General features: G+C 41.6%; 1 protein-coding gene across 3 annotated transcripts in view; it reads left to right on the forward strand.

Moving 5' to 3' along the window:
* Positions 1-19,938, forward strand: part of GNA14 (G protein subunit alpha 14) — a 182,203-nt gene that overhangs the window by 86,719 nt on the left and 75,546 nt on the right. For 2 of the 3 annotated variants that reach the window (XM_027616830.2, XM_027616832.1), the window contains exon 2: positions 11,954-12,138. In XM_027616830.2, the coding sequence (XP_027472631.1) occupies positions 11,954-12,138 (185 nt within the window). Of the gene's footprint in view, positions 1-11,379; positions 11,472-11,953; positions 12,139-19,938 lie in introns of those variants that run through there. The other variant, XM_027616831.1, reaches the window with a different exon arrangement.

Raw genomic sequence — 19,938 nt, forward strand, 5'->3', positions numbered from 1 at the left:
TGAATGATAGGAAAGATTCCAAGGCTGTGTGTCAATCAGAATGCTAAGGAACATGACACTAGGTAACTCTTAAAATATTCCGACGCTTATTGAGTATCTGCTCTATGCAGGTGTTGTCCGCAGTCCTGTGGTCCAAAGGTAGAAGAGAGTTCCTGATCTAAGGGAAATTACAGACTACTGAATACATATAAACATATAAACATCATGATAAATGCAACAGCAGTGGTATGCAAACAGATAGTCATAACAGGAAGAAGAGATTGAGCATTTCTACCTGGGACTTCTGGGGATTCATGGAAAAGGTGATGCTGGAGCAGTGTGAGCAGGAGTTGGACATGTTAGCAGACCGTTGCAGGAGAGGAGGGAAGGCAAAAAAGACATGGCCTGAGTTTTAAGGGGTTGATGACCTTGCCAATATACTGCTGTGACTTAACCCTTTTGTTCTTAGACCTTTCAAAGGTAAATTCACGTACTTTGATCACAGTGGTGGGCTGAACACTACCGTATACCTATTTGCATATCTACCTAGGTCTCAATAAAACTAATACCGTGTTCTGCCAGAATGGTGAGAAGCACTAAAAGAGAACAGTTTTTTAACTTTTTCATCCAACGCAGTGATAGTGCATTGTACTTTTAAAACCCTGCAGTTTGGGAATTCTTGTGGTTTTTGTTTTTTATTTACTCTAAGTTTTTATTGTAGTTCCAATTAACATAGAGTGTTATATTAGTTTCAGGTATACAATAGAGTAATTCAGCACTTCCCTATATCACCCGGTGCTCATCACAGCAGGTGCACTCCTGAATCCCCATCACCTATCTAACCCATCCCCACCCCTCGGGTAACCCTCAGTTTATTCGCCATAATTTAGAATCTATTTCTTGTTTTGACTATTTCTCTTGCATTTTTTTCCCCTTTGCTTGTTTGCTTTGTTTCTTAACTTCCACATCTGAGTGAAATCATACGGTGTGTCTTTCTCTGACTTCTTTCACTTAGCATTATAGTCTCCAGCTTCATCCGTGCTGTTGCAAATGGCAAGATTTCATTCATTGTTATAGCTGAGGAATATTCCATTGTGTGCATATGTACGTATGTAGCTGTACATATGTGTCTGTACCCACGCTACATCATCTTCATCCATTCATCGATCGATGGACACTTGGGCTGCTTCCGTATCTTGGCTATTACAAATAATGCTGCTACAGTTTTTCATTCTTAACATGATCCTACACGTAGCAGCACTTTTGTTTAAGTAACAATTTATTTTCATTTAAATTTATTTTTGGGGTGGGAGGGGATGGAAAGAAGAGTGGATCAGGGAGTTCCTGCTATTTTAGCAAGATGCTTTAGTGTTTCAAAATGGTGACCTAGTCTCCTTGCCTACTCTTATTGGGGCTTAAGGATTTTAGATCCATTCTCTTTTAAGAGCTTCTTTAGTTTCCTTTAAGTAACTTTTCTCTTTGCTGTGCTCTTTCTCCCCTTTGTCCTGAGCAAAACCAAACTTTGAGACGATGGTAACTTGGACAAGCACAAGTTTTCACTTGAAATTCACTGTAGTGTTAGCCATTTGAGTGTAGCGTTAGCCCATTTCTATGAATTATTCTTCATGGAAAGAAAAATACTATATGATTTCACTCATAAGTAGAATTTAAGAAACCAAACATATGAACATGGAGTAGGGGAAGAGAGGACAACCAGAAAACAGATTGTTAACTATAGAGAACAAACTGTTACTTCTTAGTGGGGAGGTGCATTAAATGGGTGATGGGGATTCAGGAGTGCACTTCTCATGGGCACCGGGTATTGTATAGAAGTGTTGAATCGGGTATGTGGGTGGCTCGGACAATTAAGCCTCTGACTCTTGATCTCAGCTCAGGTCCTGATCTCAGTGTTGTGAGTCCAAACCCTGCATTGGGCTCCACACTGGGCATGGAGCCTACTTCAAAAAAAAAAAAAAAATGTGTTGGATCACTAAATTCTACACATGAAACTAATATTACACTGTATGTTAACTAACTGGAATTGAAATAAAAACTTGAAAAAGGAAAAAAAATTTACATATTCGATCAAAGGTTGAGAGGCCAAAGTCTTATCTGTGCCCTGGTGTTATGATTTTTTGGTGAATGTTTCTGTAAGAATGGGGGGAAAATGTTACTTTTCAAGAGGAATGGTGAACAGTAGAAGATTTTAAAACCATTTATGAAAATGCTTACAATTTGTCTTTTTGGACAGTAAACCAATGATGAGTCAGAATCAGAGCAGATAGGGATCTCATGACCCTCCTTTCCAAGTGAAATGAGTTGTAATGAAATTGCTAATATTTTACCTGTCAGCCATAGAGTTTATTTGAATAGTTTTCCATCTTTAGGGAAAAATAATTGATGTTCAGAGCATTTTCCAAAAGAGAATTTTGTCACTAACAAGCATTTGATTCTTAAGATTCTGTATATTGTGTTACTTTTCCAGAATCTTAACACAAATGAGCTATTGCCACAGAATGAACAAAATTGTGTAAGTCTTTATGGAAGGGTCAGTTATAATGTTTGGTAAATAACTAAGACCTCTGGATCATGTGACTATATACAAGAGATCAATGACATAGCAATCAGCGACAACTATTTCCTGACATAAAGCAGTTAATACTAAGGGAAACAAATTTCATCGCATTTTTAAGGAATACCACATTTAAAACAAATTATAGAAATTTGGTTGTGTAGGTAAATAACTCAATTTAGAGTAAAAATTAGCCTTGTTGTCCCATTGCATTGAACTTTTAAATACACTTATGACAATTGTGAGAAATACATGGTTTTTGATACTTCAAATCAGAAAAACAATTATTCAGAAATTTTTGTGATTACCATTGTTAGTGTGACTTTTTGACTTTGCCTGGAAATAAGAACTCAGAAGTCAAGTTTGAACTTAAATACCTTCTTCATCAAAATGAGGCCAAGGATGACAGGAATGGCAGGAATTGCATAGGAATTGTTCAGAACTCTGCTCTTCTTGGTGAGTCGATAAAGATGATTTGGCAGACTAATGTGAAACAGAAAGACTATAAAATATACAGCATCTTTGAATTCCCTCCATTGTTTTAGTCTCAGGTTTTTTTTTTTTTTTAATCTCAAATGGTTTACTGAACCTCCTCACTTAATTTATTTCAGCTTCCCCTTTTTGTTTCAAAAGCCCTGTTGTTCACCTCTTCTTTTGAGAGAGCAGCCATGAACCCTGTCTTCGATTGTTTCCAGTTCTCTGTTCGTAGGACATTGCTGCTGCTTCTTTGGTGAAAACTAGCACCTCCTCTGTTTGCAAGCACAGAAGCTGGAGAAGGTGACATGGTTGTGATGGTGACGTGGGGGCTGGGCAGAAGCAGACAGGACTGACTTGAATAAGTGAATCTTCATGGCATTCTAAAAATGTTTTCCCTCTAGAAATTGAAAAACAGAGCTCCTATGGGGATATTTTATTTATGCATAAATTAAATTGGGACTTGGTATAAAAACCGATCAAGTAAGTCAAATATGATATAAAAACTTGAGCATTCCTGTCCCAGGTAGATTATGTTAGTGGACGTTGCCCTTGAAAGAGCCCTGGGAAAGTGCTTCCCAAAGCGTTTGTGGACTGGGTGTATTAAAATCCCTGGAGTTGTGGTCAAAAATGCATATTCCCAAGTTCCTGCACGAAGTCAGAGATCAGGGTGTCGGCATGGTCTGGTTCTGGTAAGCACTCAGTTCAAGGTTTCAGACTTCTCCTTATGGCCTCACATGGTGGAAGGAGTGAGGGAGCTCCCTGGGGCCTCTTTTATTAAGGCATGAATCCCATTCACGAGGGCTCTATCCTCATGACCTAATTACCTCCCAGAGGCCCTTTTAATACCATCACCATGGGCATTAGATTTTCAACAGATGAATTTTGGTGGAACACATTCATTCCAATGTCACAGTGAGAAATCATTTGGAATTTTCCCCAACGTTAGCCAGATTCTGTCCTCCATCGGTATCTTGAGAGCAGCAAGCACCAGGACGCTAGCACTCACAGGTGCAGGAACTCCTGCTATGTGGGCTGGCGGCTGCCCAAGGTCAGCTGTGAGTTTGGGGCCAGAGTGTCCCAAGTTGAGACACTTTCCCTGGGCAGCCCTCCTTGCTGCTGAGAAATACTCCTGCTTAAAGATTTTACGAAAAGAATTTTTTAACTCATTTAATCCCACTATCAGAAAACCCTGCTATGGAACCCAAGCCTCCCTGCTTTGTTGGCACTTGGTCTCGCGTGTCCTCATCAAAAAGGGCAACCTGCAGGGTGCCTGCTCCTGTGTGGGGGTGTTTTGTCTACTCAACAGACCCCATCCAGGTCCTGAATCTTCTCTTGGCCAGAAACCTACTTCCTATTGCTTTTCATAATCACGATCATCCTGGTTGTCTTAGTCAACAGATAACCATTCCCAAATATGGATTCCTTAGGTCCCTACTGCATGCTGTGTTTTAGGCTCCAGAGATAGCAGAGAAATAAGGCCCTCTAGAGCCAGCCTGCTGGTCACATCCGTAGGTCCACACCCTCGTCTGCCTGTAGGTCTCAGATCATTTATACCAACATCCAGAATTGTGTCCCCGTTTATGTTTTGACTTATATTTCGTTCTGTTTTTGTCTTCTGTAAAGCTGAGCTAAAAGACAATGGCTTCTCACAGATGGTTTCAGAAAACATCCCAGAATATTGGAGACGGCTCTGCCCATCTGAGCAGCTTTATCAGCTCCTTGCTTTGGCTCTTGGGGAGGCTGTCTTTACAAAAGATTGTAGGTGAACTTTAGAACAATTGGCTTACTGTTCAAATGTCCTTGGTCTTCACTTGCAAAGGATTTATTTTGCTTTGGCCTCTGTTCCCTCTTGGCTCCTAAAAAGCAACTGTTTTTTTCCGCATGAGCTTTTCTGTGTATTTAAAATTAAGCTGAAAGTTGAATCTCACATTGCTTTCTCAAATCTCAGAGTTTAGAATTTTAGTGCTAAGACATTTTGTTGGCCCCTTTTCAGTAACATGAGTTTTAACCCTCAGTTTTTTGTTTTTTTGTTTTTTTTGTATTTGAATGAGGTTCATGGGTAGAATTCCAGAGGTCCCTAGAGAAAAAAGAGGGGGAGATTCCTTTAAGTAAAAGGGCAAATTTCACAGAGAGAGGAGAGTAATTTGTATTATTTACCAAAATGTGATACCTGGATCACTGATAGACAGGATGTTTTCAGTTGGAATATTGCTGAAATCTTACGTTGTTACAATACATGGCAAATGGTACTCATTTTTCACTTACAACATTCATGTTTCCTTTCATAACAATCTGACTAAAAATTTTTTCTAAATAAAAAATCATATAGGTGGTATATGAATATGGTAAAAAAAAAAAAATCACAAGATGGGTATTCAGATGATGGCGTTTTGAGAGACAGTGATTAAGTAAATGCCAGTGGCAGGAGTCCTGTAGGATAGCCTGCAGCCCTGCAAGGTCCAAGGTGCACATGCCTCACCCACAGAAAGCAAGAAGCCTGTAGGGGTGAGTTTTAATTTGAAATAGAACACAAATTATATGAAATAGAACACATATGGCGTATGCCAAGCATGCTAAAGTAGCAAGCTATGTGTGTTCAGTTTAACCACTTATTGAGTGGCTATTCTGGGAAAGGAAATAGCTCCTATTTAAGGGGCTGGGGAGAGGCAGAGAGCCCAGGCAGAGCTTAACAGGGAGAGACTCAGGGAAGTGTGTGAGCCTTACTTGAGACGCAGTTTGAGCCAGAGAGCGAGGGGGCAGAGAACTGGTCCTGGAGCCTCTGGGGGGAGGCCAGAGTGCCTTACCAAGACATTACCCGCTGATTTCATTACAGAGGCTTGTTGTAGTAGGATGACAGCGAGCAAGAACCTCAAACTTATTGAAAGTTTAAAAGTACTTATAACCATTGTTGGGTGTTTTTTTTTCCTCCAAATACTCAAACGTTGAAGTAAAAACTAAATGGGGAAAAGAGCCATTTCCTTTATTAATATTTGGAACAGAATCTGGAGGTGGGTTTAATTTTATTACTTTGCCCGTCTGGTGTTTTAACAGCGTTGGGTCCAGGAGTGAAAGTCCTTCCAGTCTCTGGGCCCCTCTGGGTACCCCCACCTCTGCCCCTCCTCCACCCTCCCTTGTCACCTCCCACCTCAGATAGAATCCCTTGGTAACCTGACACCAAATTTCACCTTCCCACCAAAGGCATTCCCCCTCCCTGTGACCTAAAAAGCTGCTCCCAGGGTGAGGGCTCAGGTTGTCTTCACTATCTGCTGTAGCATGGTGATTTTGGAGGGAAACCCGAAAGTCCTCACAAAGAGACAAGAAACAAAGCAGAGTAGGCCCATGCTACTGACATGATTAGGTGGGAGGTAAAAGCTAAGTCACCTAATCCTCCAGTCACCGGTCATTTTCATTCTAAAACTCCTATCCTTTAGAACTTTTACTTGCACAAAACAAACAGTTGTACTCAGTGTATGAGTGTTGAGTTTCTGCTGAGAACAAATGAGGAAAGTCAGCTCAGATCCTTAGCTTGAGTTTCTTGTTTCCTCTGGTTGGTCCCAGTCACAGAGGTCATGGCAGAGAGCGCTCCACCTTTCCCCTCTGTTGCCCGCATCTGCTGCTGGAAACATCTCACTTAGAGCAGAGCTCTGAAGGATTCGAGATAAAGTCCCGAGTGTTGCAGTGTCAGTACCAGATGAAGACTGTGCTTAAAACGATAAGAGGGTGGGACTTGACCATTTATTTGGGGAAACGCTCAGTGTAAAACCAGCACAAGGTGTTATCATGGGAAAGACACATACCAACACAGACCTGAATTGAGATCCAAGACCCAGCACTTCCAAGCTGAGCGACTTTGGGCAAAGATTAAATAAACTATGTAATCTCTCTAGTTTTCAGTTTCCCTTCTGGACAAAGAAGGTTCTAACTGGGGTATCCGTGTTGCAGCTTATGTGGGAGGCAGTGGACCTCCCACCCTGAGACTCTGTTCTCTGGACCTCAGCCCCCAGTGTAGCATGTCTTTCAATCTCTCTTTTGCCTTTAACCTGGCCTTTTTTTCCTCCGTGTTTGGTTTCTTATTCTTCAAATAACGGCAATATAGAACTGAAGAATATTTAAAAATACTGGTGTTTATCAAATAAGCGTGTATCTTTTTTTATTAATATTTAAAATCATTTTTAACATTTTCTTTTGGAAATGCTCCCTGTCCAAAAGGAAAAGTCAATGACTTTTAAAAACCGTTACTATGTTTGAGGCTGGTGTTGGGGTTGGCTTTAATCTCTTGTAGGTGAATGGCCTTTATAACTAAAAAGGTTCTCTACCTTGGTAGAACTTTGGGCTGAGTCTTGAGTAATTTTTCTGGTCGCAGGGCCAAAATCACAGCTTGCCTCGAGATAGTCACATAATCTCTCCTTTCACATTAGCTTCACGGTGTATAAAATGCAGAAGGGTTAGTATTTGCTTGGGATAAGGTAGCCCTGGACCATGGGTCAACCCTGCTGGCATGGAACAGAAGAATGCATGGCAGCATCTTAGACAAAAGGAGATTCAGGGACCCCAGGATCCTGTAAGAGCAGAGATCTAATGTAATCTGGGACTTGGGACCAAGTTCAGGCAGTATAAGGTTCCCACAGGTCCTCACTTTATTATATGGGATTTGGAGAGCTGAGAGTCATCATGAAATGGTGGCTTCAGGGGCACCCGATGTCACTGCAATCCTTTAGACAGTTCATGTCTTATTTTTATGTGATTGACCATGATATAAGACCTATAAAAGAAAACTGTGGCTTCTCACATTTGTTCCATTCATACCTGCATTTTGCCATTCTTTGACAGCCAACTATGTAGCAGACAGTATTCATGGTACCCAAATGTGTGACTCTCAGGCTTTTACCCTTACTGGGCTAAGTAGTGAAAGATCTGCAAACAAGCAATGACAAGATGGGACTGGGGTGTCCCAGGTGCTTAGAGAGCTCCACGGGGGCTGGCCCGACTGTTGAGGGGATGGAGGGGGAAAAAAATGCCTTCAGGGAAGGTGATACCTTTGGTAAACCTGAAGGCTGAGGCATCGGCAGCCTGGCTTCTAGCCCCAGCTCTGCATTGGCACCAACCTCACCTTGTTTGCTGACTCACAGCCGGTGAGTGGCATCTCTGACATCGGAAGGCAGCACCCACCTTTTCTGCCTCCGGAGGTGAAGTGAGGTAGCAGTGAGGCTACTTGTGAGTACATGCACCTGTCTGAAAGTTCTTCCTTGAGCCTGGCAGCTTGTGTTTGCAGGACGGTGGCTAGGGCTTGGGTTCAGTATGTGGCTGTGAACCTCACATTTGTCTTTGTTAGACCAGTATAGCTGAGTCCTACTGGTCATGACCCTGATTTTTTTCCCCCTGACAAGAGTCTGTCATTAGTCTGATTGAATAAAGTCCTGTCTTTCTCTTGCTAATGGTATGGTTTTGCAGAGACTACTTAACTAATCTGAGCCCCAGGTTTCTTTTTCTTTTCTTTTCTTTTTAGTTTCAGAGGTAGAATTTAGTGATTCATCAGTTGCATATAATACCCAGTGCTCAATACATCAAGTGCCCTCCTTAATGCCCATCACCCAGTTACCCCATCCCCACCAGCGACCTCCCCTCCGGCAACTCTCAGTTTGTTCCCTAGAGTTCAGCATCTCTTATGGTTTGCCTCCCTCTCAATTTTCATCTGATTTTATTTTTTCTTCCTCTCTCCTGTGTTCATCTGTTTTATTCCTTAAATTCCTGACATGACTGAAATCATGTGGTATTTGTCTTTCTCTGACTCAGTGGACCTCCCACCTGAGACTCTGTTTTATGCTATTTCGCTTAGCATAATACCCTCTAGTTCCATCCATGTCATTGCAGATGGCAAGATTGCATTCTTTTTGATGGCTGAGTAATATTCCAGTGTGTGTATGTGTGCGTGTGTGTGTACACACACCACATCTACTTTATCCATTCATCTGTTGTTGGACATCTGGTGAGCCCCAGGTTTTTTATCTGTAGAACAAAGGTAACAGTACAAACCTCGTAGGGTGGTTGCAAGAAGATAGGAGGTAGTTCGTATAGAATAGCTGCCACACAGTGACTACTCGAATAGTTGCCAATATTCGGAAGGAGGAATAACCCAGAAAAGGTTACAGAGAATCAGGATAAGCCTCCTGCTTGTCCACTTTTTGTGGTGGTTCCTGCTGTGATTGAAGTCATGCTGCTCACATAGCTCATGGGGTGGTTGGGAGGGGAAAACCTACCCTGTTGCCCATACCTGTAGTATCCAGGTAGTTGAGGTTGGGTATACTCTTAATTGCTATCATGTATTCAAAAAATACTGCTATACTACTCAGGTCTTTTAAGAGGAAGGAAATCCTGTCACATGCAGCATCTTGAATGAACCTTGAGGACATTATGCTAAGTGAAGTAAGCCAGCCACAAAAAGACAAATACTGTGTAATTCTGCTTTTATGAGGTATCTAGAGTAGTCACATTCATAGAGACAGAAAGTAGAATGGTGGTCCCCTGGAGCTGGAGCAGGGAGTCGGGGAGTTGTTTAACGCATGTGCAGGAGGAAGAGTTCTGGAGATTATGCAACAATGTGAATGTGAATGTACTTAACACTTAAGATCTGAACACTTAAAAAGGAAGATGCTAAATTGTATGTGTATTTTAGCACAATTTAAAGTAATTTAAATGCTTCTTAAGCATGTGCCAAGTGTCAGACATTATCCTGCCACAAGAGACAATGCGAGTAAAAACAAACATGGCCCCCATCTCTTGTTAGGGAGCTTAGGGGCTGGTAGGGGAGACACGTGTCAAATGGAGAATGACTTTAATAAGCAAAAGTGCAACCAGAACATGTGCTACAATTGGTACCATGAGAACTTCCAGTCGGGGAACCTGACTTCATTAGGGAGGCCAAGAGCCAAGGTGAGCAGGACAAAGGAAGAGCATTCCAGGAACATGCAGAGCATGAGCAAAGGCAGTGAGAAGGGAGGATCTGCAAGAAGGCCAGTGTGCCAGAAAGTCGAGGGTGGAACAAAGCGTATGTGAGAGGAGGCTGGTGAAGCCCAAGGGGCCAGTCCGCACAGCTGTGATGGCTGTAGTGAGATTTGTCTTTCCTCCTGAGAAGACTGGGAAGTTAGCTGTTGAGGGTTTTGAGTGAGGCTGGGGAGAGAGACAGCAAGGCATGCTTGTGTTTTGAAAAGGTCAATCTAAAGGAACATTTTTTTCTTGCAAGGAAAAACCTCATCAAACGCTAACAGGTGTATCTCAACTATCCATGTGGAAAAATTGATCGAGTCTCTTAAGTGTTTCTCAGGCCCTTGTGATAGGCCCTACCCTGATGTTTGCAGGGCCCAGGTAAGAGTCCACGTAGAGACCCACATCCTGTAAGTTGAAATAGTTACAGATTATAATCAAGCTAACAACCTATTATCAATCTGTTCTAACCTCTTACCATGATGTACATGTCTTCATAACTAAAATGTCAAAAAAGATGTGTACAACTGTGGTTTTTATGTGACTCGGGGTCAGCAAAGTATCAAAGATGATTGAATTTATCTATACTTGCACTGTCTGGGTATTCTGTTGGGCCAATGAGATATGGGTAAGTAGTAAAGATTTTATAATTAATCATTTCCTATTCCACGGTTTTTTGCTGCCCTTATAGAAAAATCACTAATTATATTTTAATTAAGATTTTTGTGTAATTTGTGTTCTTTTGACAAATACTGAGACAACATTTTTTTGCACTAGATTTGTTAAAATATAATTTGAATACTGTATAACTCACCCATTCAAAGTTAGAATTTATCTTGAATCATTTTAGTTCTGAGATAGTTTCTCATTAATTTCAGTCTGAAGAAACTTTACCCTGCCGGGGGCACATCAACCTGAATTGTTACAAAATTCTTAGAGCAATACGGAGATTTGAAAATGGACCACAACATAACTTGTGGTTGTGAGTTTGGAGGAGGGGGAGCAAGAATACAAACATGGTAATGGGATCTCATACAGTAAATCCTCTTTTTTTATTGAGATCTATTTGACATGTAACATTGTATTAGTTTTAGGTACAGTAAATTACCACAGGGAATGTTAGAAAATATTTTAATTGCATCATAGAAATCTCTTTCACTTACACTGTAACTGTCATTGTCCTTTCAAGCAATATCTCAGTCTGATAGTAACGTGAAGTCCTGGCATATTGCACTCCTTATGCCTGGACATCTCTACAGATTTCAGGGCAGTAGGAATGGTTTGATACTGTAAACGGTTCCTCAACTGCCACGTGCAGGGGCTGTGAGTTTGGAGGAGCTCCTGAACTACAAATTGGAATGCGAGGAGGAGCAGGAATACAGACAGTTGGCACAACGGGGGATGGTGATTGATTGTGCAAGGATCACTTGTATTTGTGTATCCAAAAGGCGGGAATTGACAGGTGAATCAGACTTTTATCCTACTGCTCAAATGCTCTCTCAGTTCTGAGGCAGCCCCCATCACCATCACTGCTGTATTGGCAGTGATGAAACCCTCAAATGCTCGGGGCTTTCGGACAGTTGGCAATCGTCAGAAGGAACTTAGGACAAGGGGTGTGGGGGAGCAGTTCCCTGGGCCCAAGACAGTGTTAGTTACAAGAGCTGATGGTTAGAATTATTCCAAGGGACAGAGACACTCGTGTACCCCTAATTGCGTGTGTGTGTCTGTGTGTGTGTGAGAGAGAGAGAGAGAGATCAGGCCTTCTAAAGCACAAGGTACAAGATAGGGATCCCTCTGCCTGGGGTCTAGGATACTACTACTGGCAGGCCCTTTCCAAGTTCAAGTTCACCCAATCCACCTATTCTTCGTAATACAGAGCAACACCGCCAGCGTGCTCCTTTGAAAGACCACTGACTGTGTTTTCCCCTTGTGTTGTCTTACCAGGAACTGGTGAAAGTGGCAAAAGCACCTTTATCAAGCAAATGAGAATCATCCATGGGTCTGGTTACAGCGATGAAGATAGAAAGGGGTTCACGAAGCTGGTTTACCAAAACATATTCACCGCCATGCAAGCCATGATCAGAGCCATGGACACTCTGAGGATACAGTACGCGTGTGAGCAGAATAAGGTAAAGCGCCGCAGGGGCATTGGCCCTAATTGTGGATGCATGCTTTCCTTCTCTAGATAGCATATGGCTTTGGACAGAGGTTGACAGAGTGCTTTGGTCAGAAGCCAAAGAAGCTCTGGAGCTCCAACTCCAGAAGAGTGTGATGAACTTTCGCTCCCAAGGGTATTGTGGTGGTCCCCAGTGATTCAGAAATGCAGGCATTTAGATTGATTTTTTCGGGTGCTGAGACAAGGAAGACACATACATTTACTCGTACTGCTAAGATGCCCCGTTAATTTCTCCACTGGCGCAGTAGAGATCTTGGGCTTTTCCAGAATGCCCAGTCTTAGGAAATAGTGTCATGAACGCCCTGCAGACCACTCAGAGCTATCAGTGGATTTTCCTTCTTTATTTTTGGAGCTAAGTGATGGTTTAGGAGCGTGATGCTTGTGTCCCAACTAGCATTAGGCCCTCATAAAGTACTAGTATCAAGCTGGTATTTGTTTTGGTATCACCACTGGTTATTTAAAATACAATTATGTTTCAGGGGCACCTGGGTGGCTCAGTCGGTTAAGGGCCTGCCTTTGGCTCAAGTCATGATCCTGGGGTCCTGGGATCGAGTCCCGCATTGGGCTCCCTGCTCGGCGGGGAGTCTGCTTCTCCCTCTCCCTCTGCCCCACCCCCCCCCCACCTTGTGCTTTCTCTCTCTTGCTTGCTCTCAAGTAAATAAATAAAATCTTTAAAAAAATACAATTATGTTTCAAAACATAGGAAAATAATGAAACAGGAATGGGGGAGGAGGAGGCAAATAGGATTGTATATGGTATACTGGAAGGCAAATCCACTGGAAAATTCTCTGAGTTCATTAAGAATCTAGATTAGAAATAGTTTATTTAAAATAATTGATACCAAGATACAACATGACATCATGATAAAGAGGAAAACTCTGTCTCAGATGAATCTCTTGTGGGTCTACTAAAAAGAATTTAGCTACTAAAGTGCCAGCATTGCGTGGGCTTTAGTGTGGCCCCCAAGGACAACTTTATCATGAACTTGTAGCAACTGTATTCATGTATATTTTATATATGGTCTGCAAAGAGTTTCAAAGCAGTCAGTCTAAGTTTTTTATTATTCAGTGACTGAATTACATAGGAACATAGGATGCACCCAGTTTTTGACTTACCTTTATGTTGTGTTTGCAACCTCATGTCTTTACCACCATTTTCTTACACTTTTGAAGAAATGGAGGAATGTATCTTGTTTCAACCTTCAAAAGTGTTGTGCTGAAAAATGTGTGTATGTGGGGTTTGCTTGGAGAATTAGCCTTTAGTATATCTGGTGCCAAGCAATGTAAGAGGTGCATACTGAGCCATTGGGAGATTCTAGAAGTGACTGTGATGGTTCTGTGATACATTGTTTGGATACATGTATTGTATCTGATTGAAAGTGTACAATTCTGGAGCACCTGGGTGGCTCACTTGGTTGAGCGGCCCACTCTTGGTTTCTGCTCAGGTCATGATCTCAGGGTCTTGAGATGGATCCCTGTGTTGGGCTCAGTGCTCAGCGGGGAATCTGCTTGAGATTCTCTCCTTTTCCTTTACTTCTGCCCCTCCCCCTGCTCATGCTCTCTCTCTCTCGCGCTCAGATAAATCTTTTTTTTAAAGATTTTTATTTATTTGTTTGTTTATTTTATTTATCAGGCAGAGAGAGAGCACAAGCAGGGAGAGTGGCGGGCAGGGCAGACAAAAGGAGAAGCAAGCTCCCCACTGAGCAGGGAACCCGATTCCGGACTCAATCCCAGGACCCTGGGATCATGACCTGAGCTGAAGGCAGACGCTTAACCGACTGAGCCACCCAGGTGTCCCAACTCTCAGATAAATCTTTAAAAAAGTGTATAATTCTTTTTTAATCACTTATGCAGTTGACCCTTGAACAACATGGGTTTGAACTGTGTAGGTCCACTTACATGCAGATTTTTTTCAATAAATACAGTACTGTAACTGTATTTTCCTTATGATTTTCTTAACATTTTCTTTAGCTTCTTTGTTGTAAGACTACAGTATATAATAGATGTTCAAAATACGGGTTAATCGACTGTTTATGTTATTGGTAAGGCTTCTGGTCAACAGCAGGCCATGTAGTTAAGTTTTTGGGGCGTCAAAAGTTGTATGCAGATTTTTGACTGTGCGGGGGTAGGTGCCCCACCTCTTGCATTGTTCAAGGGTCCACTGTCCAAAGTATTTTAAAAATTAGGCCATCTGTGGAAATTTCAGATTATTTCAGAAAAGAGGTATGTCAGGAACATTCTTACAGAGATTTTAGTTAATCTATTTTCCTGTGTTGTAAAATGCATTTTGTTTCCCATACATGGAGGGGTGTTGGGAGAAAGCCTGTTATTTAGGGGATGGGCTTGTAAACAGATCCACTGGGAAGAAAAAGCTTAAATGTAAGTCAGTTCTGCTTACCTTGGCAACATGTGTTTGTAAAACCCAATTAGATCGAATCATCAGGGACTCTGGGTTTCTGTTTCATTTTGTTTTCCACCAAGGTCTTCTAGAGGTACTCCGAGTTTATGTTTTAAACAAAAACTTCTTTATGGGGTTTGGCACTCCACGACTTCCTCCTTTTCTCTTGGTCTTGATCTTCTTCAAAGGCCACTCCTCTTGACCACGAATCTGGATTAGTTTCCTAGGGTTGCTGTAATAAAGTACCTTAAGCAGGGTGGCTTAAAATGGAAACACATTCTTTCCTGGTTCTAGAGGCTGGAAGCCTGAAGTCAAGGTTGATTGGTTCCACCTGGAGGCTCTGAGGAAGCCTATGTTTCATGCTTCTCTCCTAGCTTCTGGTGGTGCTAGATATCCTTGGAAACCTTTGGCCTGTAAACATGTCACTCCAGTCCCTGCCTGTTGTCACATAGAGTTCTCTCCTGTGTGACTCTGTTCTCATGGCATTCCCCTCTTTGTGTCCAAATTTCCCTCTTCTCATAAGGAGACCAGTCACTGGATGAGAGCCCACCCTCATCCGAAGGATGATCTCATCAGAACTTGATTATACCTACAAAGACCCTATTTATAAATAAAGTTACTTTCTGAGGTATGGGGCTGGCATGAATTTTAGGGGGACATTATTCAACCCTGTACAGTCTGCCCTTTGCCCCCCTCCCATTCATGTTAATTCCACATGCAAAATATATTTGTCCCATTCCAGCATGAACTCTAAGTCTCAAATCTAACTGAAATCTCAACTCAGAAGTTTCCAAAACTCATCATTTAAATCATCTAAATCAGGTGAGATTCTGGATATGGTCTCTGCTGGGGTCAGATTCCTCTCCTGTCTCCTCCTCATTTGCTGTATCTCGCTCCCTTCTCAATGCCTTTTCTCTTTCTAGTCCAAGTACCTACATTTGTGCTTTGTAAACTTCCTCTTATTCCTCAAAAAAATGCCTGGGATGAACCACAGGCTTACAGAGAGGCACAAGATTGAGTAGAAAGAACACTGGATTGGCTCCCAAAAATCTGGGCTCTGTTCATGGCTCCCCTGTGGGTCTTGGACAAGAGTCAGCAATTTTTTTCTGTAAAGGGCCAGAGAATAAATATTTCTGGTTTTCAGGGCCATATAGTCTCTTTTCTGCTCTGCTGTCATAGTGCAAAATCACCCATAGGAGAGGTGCCAACGAGTGAGTGGGCTCACTTGGAAACTCTATTTGCAAAATGTAAATGCTATTCTTATGAGCCACACAAAAACAGGCCACGAGTGGATTTTATCTGTAAGCTGTGGCTGCGCACCCTAGTCCTCGGGGAAGCCACATAACCTCCCTGGTCTTACATTGTCCCAAATGTTAAATGCAGACAACACATGCTCTATCTACTTCCTAAGCCAACACGAGCAAAAGGAAGTGCTCTGCAAATGAACTGGCACCCCAGAAATACAAGGTTATTACTGGGGCAAGTTCAAAAACCAAAAATGGACTTATTGTTTCTAATATTACTTGCTTAGGTCTTTGTTGTCCATTCCTTCTCTGTTGTTTGCTGAATAATTTTGTCTGTGAAAAATGAATTTTTCCTTTCCCGATTCCAAAGGTGAAACTGTAACAAAGTACCATGCTCAGATCATAAGATAATAAAATGATTAGTGTTCATGTATTAAATCATGAGTTTAGGAAGCATGGTACATGTGTTCTTTACCAAGTATTGCATCACTTGAAACATACGATTAGTTAGGAGGGAGAGGAATGGAACCTTAAGTAGCTTTTTGTCTTACAGTCCGGGCAATCCTTTTCCTTGCTTATTACTGACTATTTAATTCCATTATCTTGTTTTTTCAGAGGTGGGAACACTTTCTTTAAAGTATGCAGAAAAGAATTAAGTGATTAGGGAATATTTATTTATTTAAAGGCTCCACGCCCAATGTGGGCTTGAACTTAGGACCCTGAGATCAAGAATTGGACGCTTTACAGACTGAGCCACCCAGGTGCCCCTAGAGGGTCTTATTTTAAATGTTAGCCATTTTATTGCTCAGCTAGGTTGTTAAAAATCTCTGCCTATTACTTGATAGGCTGCTTATGAAAAGAATTCTGTCAAATTCAGCGTTTGGTTTTTAACCAACATGTTCTTTTTTTTTTTTCCCCAATTAAGATATATAGCCTGGAAGATTATTTTCTTATACCTTGCCTGTTTTTTTTTTTTTTTTTTTAGGAAATGATTCATATGTGTTTGCTCACTGTGTTGATAAGCCTTAATTTTCATGAATGTCTCTCAAGAGTGTCATATGAGCACATAATAGAATTTATGACTTTTTGAATAAATATTACAAAAGCAATTGCTCAGTGGCAGGGCTTCTAAATTGGAGTCAGTTTATAACTCATGTTTACTAGTAATGATTTCACTGAAGCCTGAGAGCTTCATATTTTTTGCTGTTTGTAGTGTGTCCAGCTTGGGAAATTCTCATTCTAGGCCTGTCCTATAGTAAAGGAAATACTTTTTGTCCTTCTAAAGGTTCTGCAGAATCTGGGTGAATGATGGAGACTGAGCATTTCCCAAGGGCAAAGGACAGCTCTGCCTGACTTCTCAAAAGCCTTTTCGTTCTGTAGTCAATGATCCCTGGAAAAAGGAGTAAGGTCTACAGGCTCTTAGGCGGCTGACTCCAGCTTCTTCCCTGCCTTCCTACTTATGAGAGCTCTTCCCTACACTGGGGTCACCTCCTATTTGCATGTAATTATGCACAACTAATTGCAAGGGCTCATCACAAAAATGACATTTTTAAAAAGAGTTAATCATTAAGCAATAAGAGGACGATTTTGCCTGCCATTCCACGCCAAGTACCTAATTTATGAATCAGTGTTTCTAAATGTGTGAGGTCTGAAATTCCCTTCAAAAAGCATCTTAGTCTTCCATTGGTTGCTTTTGCTGAATTCCAAGGCACAGTTGAGAGGATGGGCTTGGGCCATCCTGCCAACCACAGCTGAATTGTAGGGTTGGGGGTTGGGGGGTGTGGAAATGATTTACAGGACCTCTGCTGGTTCTGATGGAAGTTCTGCAGGTAACAGGTATGCCTTTGTCACCAGTTCAGTGTCTTGAGTTTTGGCTCCCACATCGCCATCTCCTGACTGCTAGGTTTATCAGGCCAAAGGACATTAGAAATAGTCCTTCTCAGTCTTGGCTGCACTTTGGAATCACCTGGGGAGATTTGCTGCTGCCATCCAGGTACCACCTGCAGAGAGTCAAAGCTAGGTATTCTTGGAATGTGGCCTGAGCTTTTATATATTTTTTTATTTAATTTTATTATGTTAGTCACCATACAATACATCATTTGTTTTTGATGAGCTTTTAGATCGACTTCTAGAAGCTTCTCCAGTGCTTCTGATTAGGTACCCACGGTTGAGAACCAACCTAACATTATTTGGCGGTGTTCAAGCTGGGTTCTTTCAACTTTTCCATAATGGGGAGGGGGACTTCCGGTAATGTTTTCCATGGAATGACCTGCTTCATCTCCACCAGAGGGTGAATTGAATGGCTGGCATTGGGGATGTTTGTTTTGTCCAGCTGAGTCGGCTGCCTTGATGAGTTTTGTGATGGTAGCATCTCCAGGTGACCTATATGATTTCAGGGCAGACTCTGTTTCCTTTGAGTTTTACAGGGGCCTAGCACAGCCAGCCTCAGGCCGAGAGCTTCCAGAGATTGACGGGGGTCAGGGAAGAAAAGGGGCTATATCTTACTCTCTGGAGGCCATGGCACTGGTGCTTTCTCATCCTCCTTTTCCTACTATTGTTTACACAGAAATGATCATTTCTTTTTTGGTCAGTAAAGAATCAGGGATGCAGGTCAGGTTGATAATCTGCTCAAGGTATAGATGATGTTTGTAGTAAAAATACCTTACATGTTGTTAAGTGGAGGTTCTACACTAGGAAAGGAAGTAGTTAAATATTTTTACTCACCTTTAATAGATGCTTTTATTTATTGAGATGGTAATTCTCTAGGTATACAACCTAAACATCAGATATCCAACTTCACATTAAAGAAGTCTAGTATTTCTGGGGCAGGATCAGGGACATTACTTTTTTTTAATGCCAAAAGGAGGTTTGATAATGCTTCATATCTGTGTGTATAGAACAACTCTACCTTCATCCTCAGAAAGGGAGGGCCTGAAGTTCCAGATCGGTCTATTAAAGACTCCTGTGAGGAAATCAGGCACAGTTAAGTGAAAATGGTCAACTTCTGCCACTTTTTTATAGACGAGTTTCTCAGAGCTTGAAGTATTTTAAGACCCTCTTATTTTCTAATTTTTAAAACATGTTTAAATATATTTTTCAGTCCCACTTCCTCATCTAGTTTGAAAAGTCAGCTTCTGCATGAGCTTCTGGGAACAGGGAGGCCAATGTTCAGACTTTGGCTGTAGCCCAGGGTTGCTGGTTCTCTGGCAAATGTTAAATTCAGTCTCTTTCTTTCTGTGTCCCATTGGATATTAAAAATCGCATGGTACATTTTTCTCCTTACTAAGAACTTGGAGTTCTAGCTAGTGTCATAACAACAACAAGAAATTCTCCACCAAAATCCTGGGCTGGAGTTTTTCCATTGTGCCAATAGTTCTCTGATTAATCAGTGTTGACTTTACTGTGAAAATTGCTGTAATCAGAACTTGAAATGCAAGAGTTTGGAAAACAGGAAAGAATAAGATGGAGAAAGAACGGGGTTTCTCCTTTATCACCATCACAGGTAAAGCTAAGCCCACTATCCCTTTAGCCTGGCTTGGAAGTTGAGGAAGGTTTGGGGCCAATGAGGAATAATGAGATTGATTTGGCCATTGAGATACTCATTTCTTCCCTTACCTCAAGGCTAAGTATGAACTTAGCACATCCAAAGAAATGCTTTAAAAAAAACCTGGTGAAAAGGGGAAATCTCACAAAGTTACAAACAATCCAGAAACCAATATGACCATCAGTCTCTTTGAACCTCTATTCATCCACCCAACATGTGTGAAATATTTGCCTTGAGTCTTTTGAATTGCATCCAACTTTGTTGTTACCCTAAAATATAAAGGTGGACATGTGATGTTCAAACACCATTATGATTCAAACTCTCATAAAAGCTAGAATGATCCTCAGGGTTAGATCCTCCTCTTTAGAAATAAAGTCCTTCACAACTGTTCCTCTTGGCAGAGCTGCATCCTCATTTTCTGATGGTAGAGAGGTGACAGGTGTGATGACCCTGAACTCTTCTCAGACCTGCCTTCTCTGAACAGCCAGTTACTTCACTGATGAAGGAATGCCATATACATGTGACAGAACATCCCTGGGTTTTTATTGGAATCCTGCCAATGGAGTCA

Source organism: Zalophus californianus, chromosome 13 (genome assembly GCF_009762305.2).
Source record: "Zalophus californianus isolate mZalCal1 chromosome 13, mZalCal1.pri.v2, whole genome shotgun sequence".
NCBI lineage: Eukaryota > Metazoa > Chordata > Mammalia > Carnivora > Otariidae > Zalophus > Zalophus californianus.